Source organism: Solanum stenotomum, chromosome 7, assembly GCF_019186545.1.
Source record: "Solanum stenotomum isolate F172 chromosome 7, ASM1918654v1, whole genome shotgun sequence".
Taxonomy (NCBI): domain Eukaryota; kingdom Viridiplantae; phylum Streptophyta; class Magnoliopsida; order Solanales; family Solanaceae; genus Solanum; species Solanum stenotomum.
This window is the reverse complement of record NC_064288.1, coordinates 8,605,759-8,616,038: the sequence shown is the minus strand read 5'-3', so window position 1 is coordinate 8,616,038 and position 10,280 is coordinate 8,605,759. Positions and strand designations below refer to the sequence as shown.

Genomic DNA, 10,280 nt, shown 5'->3' with positions numbered 1-10,280 from the left:
TGTAAAAAGTATTATAAATCATAATAATTAATAGCTTAAAATATTTCAAAACATATAAAAAGTTTTTGTTAACTTTCAAAATTTCATCTATACCGCATAAATTGGGAGAAATATAGATATATAGATATTTTAAGTTGCTAATTATTGTGAGTTATAGTACGTTTTATGTAATTTTCATATATATTACTCGGTCCTGATTTATGTGATACAAATGAAATTTCAAAAGTCAATGAATTTTTTATAAGTTTTTTTTTATATTAACTTGTTAATTATTGTGATTTCTAATATATTTACGTAAAACATACTCTAAATACAAATAATTAGCAACTTAAAATATATAAAAACATACTAAAAAATTGATTAATTTCAAATTTCATATGTACCACATAAATTAAAATAGAAACAGTAACATATATTGGGCCCCGTGCTGGCACGGGGTCTCATATCTAGTATATATATAAGCTACACCTTAATTCCAAACAAGTTAAAGACCATCTACATTGCTACATTTAAGTGTGTTACAATTACTCCCTTTGTTCCTATTTATATGTCATCATTTTTTAATTTCATGTGCATTAAGAAATTAAGTAAGTTTACTATTTTATCCTTATTTATTTTTTTTTAAGTCAACTTTTCCATCAATGAATATAAATTAATTTATTCTGATTAATTAATTCGACCAATGAACATGAATTATTTACGTAATTTTTCTATGTTGGTCAAATATATATTTTCAAGGTTAATAACTAAACAGGGTAAAATAGGAAGAATATTACTCTTTATGCATCGATTTTATGAAATAACAACTATTATGAACCAACTATTTATAATTAGAATGACATATAAAAAGGAATTGAGAGAGTAATACAAGAAGTTGTTTATATTTTTTACTGGCCAGTAAATCTCTAATCAAACTAGAAGGGGAAAAGATTAAAAAAACTATAAGAAGAACACATTCTCTCCATGTTCAATGTCGGAGTCACTTACAATAAAGTCCAAATATTTCCCCAAACAATATATTATTTGCATTTATATAAACACATCTGTTTTTTTTTTTTTTTTTTTTTTGCAGAACCCAAGATCTCACGACCTATTAATCCAGCTCCTTTTTTTTTTCCTTAACTAATCCCCATGTGAACTTCAGTACTGTACCAACTTATACGATGCAGTTTGACTTGATATAAAATTTAAGAAAATAAGAAATATTTTTTAAATTTGTAATCTAAAATAAGTCATAAATACGTTATAAAGTTCAATTGTTACCAAATTTTCTGGCCAAAAAGATTTTTCCATATAAAAATTTGTCATTTTCTTTGAAATTGACTTTAAAAAGTGAATCATATAAATTGGGACAAACGTAGTGTTTTACTAACTCCATTAATAATATTCTACTCTACTTATATAATAATACTAATACTCATCTCTTTTTTCTTACCTTCTTCTTCTTCTTCTTCTTGCCCCTTGTTGGCCCCATCATCTCCCTCACAATCATTGATGCAATGCTAGCACACAAATTACTAACAAAAGAACGAGTGTAAGCACAGGAAAAAAAGTAGTAATGAATTTATTAACCATTTTCATACTCTTCTTGTTCTACTATTACAGTGTTTTTGCTAACGGGGTGGTTGCGAAAGTTGATTTGAATGATGAGGTGTCTATTCTACTTTCTATTAAAGAAAGTCTCGTTGATCCATTGGATCATCTTCGTGATTGGACAGTGCCCAATAATGCAGCTGCAGGGAACAATAGAAGTATTATTGTTCCCTGCAGTTGGACGGGAGTTGAATGCAACTCCCATGGGGCAGTCGAGAAGCTTGATCTGTCCCACATGAATCTCACTGGCACAGTGTCTAATGATATCCAAAAGTTGAAGAGTTTGACTTCTCTCAATCTATGCTGCAATGAGTTTTCATCGCCATTGCCGAAAAGTTTCTCAAATCTAACTGCATTGAGAAGCATTGATGTGAGCCAGAACTATTTTGTCTATGACTTCCCTGTAGGTCTTGGAATGTCAGAAGCGCTTATGTATTTGAATGCTTCGAGTAATAACTTCTCCGGTTATCTTCCTGAGGATATTGGAAATGCTACATTGCTCGAGACATTGGATTTTCGAGGGAATTTCTTCGAAGGTTCAATTCCTAAATCTTATAGGAATTTGGGGAAATTGAAGTTTTTAGGTCTTTCAGGGAACAATTTGACTGGACACATTCCAGATGAGCTGGGGCAGCTTTCGTCGCTTGAGACTGTAGTACTGGGATACAATCTTTTCGAAGGTGGAATTCCAGCTGAATTTGGAAATCTGACAAATCTCAAGTATCTTGATCTTGCTATTGGAAATCTTGGAGGTTCAATTCCTTCTGAGCTAGGAAAGCTGAAGCTGCTCGATACGATTTTCTTGTACAAGAACAAGCTTGAAGGCAAGATTCCGCCAGAGATTGGCAATATGACTTCATTGCAGTTGCTTGATCTGTCTGATAACATGCTGACGGGTGAAATTCCAGCTGAGATTGCTGAACTTAAGAATTTGCAGCTTTTGAATATAATGTCGAACAAATTATCAGGTTCAGTTCCCCCTGGGATTGGAGGTTTGACTCAGCTGGAAGTAGTTGAGCTGTGGAATAACAGCTTATCAGGTCCTTTGCCAAGTGATCTTGGAAGAAATTCGCCATTGCAATGGGTGGATATTTCATCCAACTCATTTACTGGTCCAATTCCAGCAGGATTATGCGCCAAAGGTAACCTCACTAAGCTTATCATGTTTAACAATGCTTTCTCTGGTCCAATTCCAACTGGTTTATCAACCTGCACGTCCCTCGTTCGTGTAAGAATGCAGAACAATCTTCTTTCGGGGACGATCCCAGCAGGTTTTGGTAAACTTGGGAAACTACAGAGGCTGGAACTGGCAAACAATAGTCTGACAGGACAAATCCCAAGTGATCTTGCTTCTTCTACCTCTCTTTCTTTTATTGATTTCTCTAGAAACCACATTCAGTCTTCTATTCCTTCATTCATTCTTGCAATTCCAACTCTTCAAAATTTCATTGCCTCAGACAATAAGATGATAGGTGAAATCCCGGATCAATTCCAGGATTGTCCTTCTCTTACTGTTCTGGATCTATCCACAAACCATTTCACTGGAGATCTTCCAGCTAGCATTGCTTCCTGTGAGAAGTTAGTAACTTTGAACCTTCGAAACAATCAATTAAACGGTCCAATTCCAAGAGCGATTTCCATGATGCCCACATTAGCTATTCTAGATCTATCCAATAATTCTTTAACTGGTGGGATACCTGAGAACTTTGGCAATTCACCAGCACTAGAAATGCTGAATGTTTCTCATAACAAACTGGAGGGTCCTGTCCCGGAAAATGGTATGTTGAGAACAATCAATCCGGATGACCTGATTGGAAATGCCGGTCTATGTGGTGGAGTGCTTCCTCCATGTTCTCATAATGCAGAATACACATCAAAGCAGAAGAGCTTGCACGCGAAGCACATCATCACAGGATGGCTAACTGGTGTAGCAGCTCTTCTGCTTTTTTTGACAGCAGGTCTTGTAGCTAGATCTCTATACAAGAGATGGCATGAAAATGGGAGCTGCTTTGAACCAAGCTTTGAGATGAGCCGTGGTGAATGGCCATGGAGGTTGATGGCATTCCAGAGGCTAGGATTCACTAGTAATGACATCTTGGCTTGCCTTAAAGAGTCAAATGTCATTGGAATGGGAGCAACAGGGGTTGTATACAAAGCTGAAATGCAACGCGAGAATATGGTTGTTGCAGTAAAGAAGCTGTGGAAATCTGGAACTGATATTGAGATGGGGCACAGTGATGATCTCGTAGGTGAGGTGAACGTTCTAGGAAAATTGAGGCATCGAAATATTGTCAGGCTTCTGGGGTTCCTTCACAACAAACGTGATGCAATGATAATATACGAGTATATGCAAAATGGTAGCCTTGGAGAGGTTTTACATGGTAAACAAGCAGCAGGGAGACTGCTTGTCGATTGGGTCACTCGATATAACATAGCACTTGGAGTGGCACAAGGCCTTGCTTATCTCCATCATTACTGCCATCCACCAGTTATTCACCGGGATGTCAAGTCAAATAACATACTTCTTGATGCAAATCTAGAGGCAAGAATTGCAGATTTTGGTTTGGCAAGAACGATGCTCAAGAAGAATGAAACAGTTTCCATGGTTGCTGGATCTTATGGATACATAGCCCCCGGTAAGTCCTTCAATTTTTTCATCAATGTTTACTCTAGAGTGATTTTTGTTACTAATATTTAACAATCATTTATCTGGATTTTGACTTTGCAGAGTACGGATACACGTTGAAAGTGGATGAGAAGAGTGATATTTACAGCTATGGAGTTGTTCTCATGGAGCTCCTAACTGGTAAACGTCCTCTAGATCCTGAATTTGGGGAATCTGTTGACATTGTAGAGTGGTTTCGGATGAAGATCCGAGATAATAAGTCTTTAGAAGCAGCACTTGACCCAAATGTAGGAGCAACACAACATGTTCAAGAAGAAATGCTGTTAGTTTTAAGGATAGCAATTCTATGTATAGCCAAACTCCCCAAGGACAGACCATCCATGAGGGATGTTTTGACGATGCTCGAAGAGGCAAAGCCTCGGAGAAAAAGCAATAGCAACAGTGGAGGTAGCCATGATGCTACTACTAACAGAGATAAGCCAATATTCAGTACATCACCTGTAAATGGCCTTTTGTAAGAAGAGAAGTCATCTCCCTTTCCCTATTTGAGTCCATTTCATTTGTAATTGTCATGTAGCATTTGACTTGTATTTAGAGGTTCATACATTGATTCTTGTATGTGTAGAATTAAGGTAGTACAGGCAGCATTCTTCCCGTTACTGCTGCAAGTGATGTTTTACTAATTCTTTGATCATGTAAGAAGAAGTTATCGATCGAATAACAGAGTTTTTAACACACATATTCTCTAATCAAGACTAGGAGTTGTATTGCTATCCTGGAATACCATTTGACTTATCAAGGCTTCTCTTGAACAAGTGATACTATGCAACATAAGAAACCAAGGTTATTCTTGTCCACCAGAATCATGTTTCGAATTTTCTTACTTTCAACCAGCATAGCAAAATGTACAATTCCTGCACACTCCTCCATGGCTAAGATATACTTTCTTCCCAAAACTACTGACAATCAAATAATCTTAAGTTCTATAGACAACATATCTTGCTCCAGGAAATAGTTGCAGAATAAGAGAAGACAAGAAATTGAAATACAAACATGAAAGCAATGAAAGCTTGTATCAAAACCAACAAAAAAGGTTCCCAGTATGAACCTTGCAAACTTTCCTTTCAACAACATTAGTGTTCAACTGTTTCAAGGAGCAGCAAGCTCATCATCGTAATATAGTATAAGTGGACACATCCATGCTACACAAGGGTGGAATGAAACTTCTGCTGAAGATCGCATGGTGAATGACATATACAGGCATCTTCTGTAATCCAGCAAAAGGGATCTCCTCCCAGAGAGTGGGGTAGACCGTGTGGTAAAAAAACAATAAAAGTGACCCAAAAAAAAAAACAATAAGGTCATATAAGACCAATTTGTTACTCAGAAAATTATTTTACCATCCACTAAAATTTCCTTCTAGACTTCATCCTTCAAATGGAGGTCTTCTTTATCTTTTGAAAGTTGATTCTTTGTCTGACCTATATAGGCTTAGTCCCCGGTCTTCCACCATTTCTTTCCATGAAACTTGGAGCTGAAATTTCATCAAAAAATTTGGTCAGCATGAAGTTAAGTCAGTTTTTATCTGTATGAGGTGCATGTGCATCATAAATATGACTCAACACCTACATGTACCGAGTCCATTGGCATCAGATGTCCTCATGATTCGTAGTCTCTTGACTGAGCTAATAAACATCCTGAAACAATCAAGGAAACAAGTAAGACAACCATATTGATAAACATGGTTATATTTTGTCAGTTTCCATACAGCAGAATGTATGTTCTACAAATAAGCCAGAAAGCACAGAGGAAACAGAAATACTAATCTCTAGGAAGCCTAAGTTGAAACAGCATCCAACCATCCCAGACCATTTTATTAGAACATAATACGTATGCAAACGAGCAAAAATAAGTACAAAATAGGATATATATAGATAAGAATAAAAAATCTCCCCAACTCATGCTGAAAATAATCTCCTTATTATATATTGAGCATCTTCTCCATTCACTTTCACTATGAGAAAACAAAGGTTCAGAGGTAAAGTACGATGTATCTGTTGATTTTTCGCAACACATTTTATAAAAGCGTATTTTAGTTGTCATTGTGCAGGAGGAGGAGCAAGGTAACAGATGCAGGACATACTCCCAAGGAACATCTCCAACAAGCATCCAGTCTCCTTCTTTGTCTTCATAAGTCAGCACAAATTCAGATGATCCATCTAATAATCTTGAAGAAGACGTTGTTTCTGACATGACACCTAGCTCCTGTACGTTTGATGCTGGCAGCAGACAAAAATTGCTAACGTCAGGAACCATGGAAAATGAACCTTAAATACTAGGGTAGAACTCAAAAGAAATGTTAAAAAAACAGAAATGAGCAAGAATGGCATACATGTCAATTCCTCTCAGGTGTCGGGCACAGAACATATGGGACGGCAAACATTTCCAACCATTTTTTTTATTACAACCATGAACATTGTATCGTGCAATACTCGGTGTAAATTTCATTCAACATGTAAAGCAACTAAAACAATTGAGTTCATTATCTCTTGTTTATGGGATCTCAGGGGCCATATCCATGGTAACAAGTTTGTCATTTTAAGATTAATGTACTAGGGAGAAGAACTACTCACATCTTGCACAAACAGTCGTGCTGGGTCTTAAGAACATGTTGTCTAGAGTCCGTGCCAAGTTCTCATAGCTACTATGTGCATTCAGATCTACCTTCCTTCCAATTGCAACTCCATCCATATTGACCTTCACAAATAGAGAAGCCTTGACGAGCCCTTTCTCCTTTGCGAAGTTGTTGATCTTGCTGCTCCCAGCATTAGCGATAGTATTTTTACTTTTGCATTTCTCATTTGTCACAGAAAATTCTTCTGGGGGTGGTGGTTTTGTCTGGTTAACTAGGGTGTTCATCCTATAAGTTCTTATAGGAGGCCATCCAACAACCTGACTGCATTGTTGGATTTCAAGCAAAAGTTAAGTAACAAATAAAAGAAAAAAAGTCAAAAAGAAAGAAAAGTATAAATGTCAAGTATGTTTTTAGCAGCTTATTATAGTCTACTCACTAAATAAATGCATTGCCTACATTTATTAGGAAGAAAAAAAGGATATATTTTCCTCTGATGTAGCGGAAATTTCAAATATGATGATACGTGCAATAAGAGTGATGACATAGCTTAGTCATAAGTGGTAGGACAACATCAGTTTCAGGGGTGCCAAGTAGCAGAACAATCAAAAGAACCATACATGAAAATAATGTCAGATCTGAGATGGCCTATGGATGCATATGTTAAAACTAAAAACTGAGAGGTCACACCTAAGAGTAAGTGACCAGACACACATCCTAACTCCTAAGCTCCACAACTAGAACACCATCTGTCGAAGCCATATCTATACCAGTCATTTTTCTTACACCACACATCATTCATCGAGTTTAACATGGAAGAGATACAAATTTGTCATTTAAAGGAACCATATTTTTTTTTGATGACATTAAAGGAACCATATTCATATGAACATATTAATAATAATGTAGAATGTCTTTTTGTTTTAAATCGAAGGAAGATAAATTGGAATCTTGAAGTAGCATTTTACATTTGCAGAAGACAGCCCTTTGTCTGAAGTCAATATGAAATCACACGTTCAATTAAAAGATGTATACTTGTCATACTCACACAAGCAATAATGATCTGGAACAATACCACATTAGATTCCAAACATATAAGCCATAACAAATACTACTCCATACAGAATTTGTACATTTTACCAACAATAAGTTTCCTGAAAAGGGAATCCATTATCTCCAACCCGACAAATTAGAAGTGAAACATTTCAAGGAATAACACAACCAAAAGAACGGCACCAAAATTATATAATCACTCTTCGATGAATAACTAGCCATAAACCTATCAATTGGTTCCATAAAACTATAACTTATTGAGTCTGACTCTACAGAATGTTACACAAAGATGCAGTTTTTTTTAGTTTTTTTATAGGAAGGTAAGGTAATTTATGGATAAACTAGCACAAAGAGTGTGCTATAACAACTGTACACAGAGATGCCAATTTTGGCAGGAAATCAATGTCACAATCCTCCTAAGGAAGTTCCATACATAATGCAGTCTCTGGCAATCATCAATCGTGCTAAGTTAAAACAAGCTCAACATCCAAAAGAGCATCCTCTCTTTTCTATGGGAAATTGAGTTAGTTTTCTAGTTCCAAATGCTCTTGAACGATAAGCTGAATAAAGGATAACTCTTTTTCTTTTTCTCTTTTATATTGGATGTACACAATCATTGGCTTGACTAAGATTAAAATCATCCATAATACTTCCAATAGCAAAGGACCCACCTTACTTTGATGTAATCTACGAGAAAAACCTCTGTCCTGCAAACAGCTTGCCATTGTTTGTATGAAAAAAAAACAAGCTGACATCCAGTTACTTTCCATTTCTACTAACCAGACTGCTGCCTTTTGGTTTCTAAGAGTTTTTACAAAGTAGTTTTCAACTAGAAATATCTTGCATCGTCAAAAATACTATTATTAAGATCAATTGAAGTTGATATAATCATCAATCAACATGACACACATTGCATTGTTAATATCATTTCCAATAAAAACCAGATGGTCTTATTTGTGAGTGCATCCTATTACATAACAAAAAATTAACTTGACGTATAATCCTCATCTCTTTCAACTCTTTCTCCTAGAACAATGTTTGTACTACCAGTTGCTGTCAAACATTAAAAAGGATGAGTACCCCAATTGCTTCAGCTTTGTGTCACCTCAAACAAGATTCTTCCTTTAGACGAATGCACAGAAATATTCAATTAAAATTAGGTCGTTTAGCTTAGTACAATATCTTACCACGAGGACGAACATATAATACAGAGATATATCAAATGGATACAGACAAGATAACCATTTCATCATAAAAAGAAAATGCACTTCATCATAGGTATCTGATTCCTAAAGAAGCAAATGCAGAGCAAACAAATATATATTTCAAATCAAACAAGATGAAACAAGAAAAGAAAAGAAAATTGATGCAGAGTTACATCAAAGAATCATGCAATTCCCTTCTCTCCTACAAACATCAAACTAACACCTTGATCATATCATATGAAAAAATAACGAGGAGAACAAAAAAGGGGCAGAGACAAAATGGTGATACCTGACACTAGAACGAGGAGGAGAAATAGAATCAGCAGTTCTCTTGGTTCCACAAGAAGCATTATTAGCTTTAATAGCAGAAGAAGATGAACATGAAGATGATGAATTAGAACCTAAAGAAGGGAAATCTTTTTTGGGTGTCAAGATTTTAGCATAACAACCTCTTGAACCAGTTCTAGACTTAGGAACAACAACATCAGCAGCACCAAGACTAAGTCCAAGACCCAATTCAAGTTCAGTCTCATCAGGGTATGATGAAGAAGCCTCAGATGATAACAACACCCCGATATTATCTTCCTTTGACACAGTACAAATTGACCCATCAATTGAAACTCCATAAGTAACTCCTCCTCCCAAACCCATTAGACCAAAAGCAGCTTTCATCAAGAAAACTTGAAGGGTTTCTTGATTTTTTGAGAAAAAGAGCAAAGAAGATGGTATTGAAAGGAAGGTAGGTAAAGGGGGTTAGGGGAGTGTTGGAGAAGGTAAGAAAAGTGGGGTAGCTTTGTCTGCTTTGTGCGCTTCAGAAGATGAATATGATGATGATTTTTCTCCTAAACGGTCCCCAGTGCTGCTGTTGCTATTTTGTAGCAGGCAATAACTAATTTGTTTTTTCAAGAATACCAAATTTGGTTCAGACTAATTATGAAAAAGGACAAAAGGGAGAGAGGTCAAATTTTGCTTTCAAATTATTCAAATTTGTTTTTTTACTATATATGTTTGGGGGGTTAAATATGTATAGGAAAAACTTCAAAATATAACAAACATCCATATATATTCAAGAAAAATAGCTATATTTTTTTTTTCATGTTATATAGATATAATTAGACTATAAATAGCAAAGTTAATTGTATATAAATAAATAATTTTTTATATATATTTA

The 10,280-nt window shown here is 35.5% G+C and overlaps 2 protein-coding genes across 2 annotated transcripts; one reads left to right on the top strand and one right to left on the bottom strand.

The window, feature by feature from the left end:
* The first annotated feature begins 1,447 nt into the window (after positions 1-1,447).
* On the top strand, positions 1,448-4,943 carry LOC125870151 (MDIS1-interacting receptor like kinase 1). The gene is made up of 2 exons (XM_049550493.1): positions 1,448-4,229; positions 4,322-4,943. Exons 1-2 carry the CDS (start codon positions 1,559-1,561, stop codon positions 4,735-4,737), a joined length of 3,087 nt encoding a protein of 1,028 aa, XP_049406450.1. The 5' UTR covers positions 1,448-1,558; the 3' UTR covers positions 4,738-4,943.
* A 332-nt stretch (positions 4,944-5,275) lies between these two features.
* Positions 5,276-9,980, bottom strand: LOC125870167 (auxin-responsive protein IAA13-like). Its single transcript, XM_049550513.1, has 5 exons — positions 9,399-9,980; positions 6,853-7,175; positions 6,363-6,498; positions 5,849-5,916; positions 5,276-5,753 (listed from the first exon to the last, which is right to left on the bottom strand). The coding sequence occupies exons 1-5, from the start codon at positions 9,779-9,781 to the stop codon at positions 5,701-5,703; spliced, it is 963 nt and encodes a 320-aa protein (XP_049406470.1). The 5' UTR covers positions 9,782-9,980; the 3' UTR covers positions 5,276-5,700.
* Between the last annotated feature and the right edge of the window lie 300 nt (positions 9,981-10,280).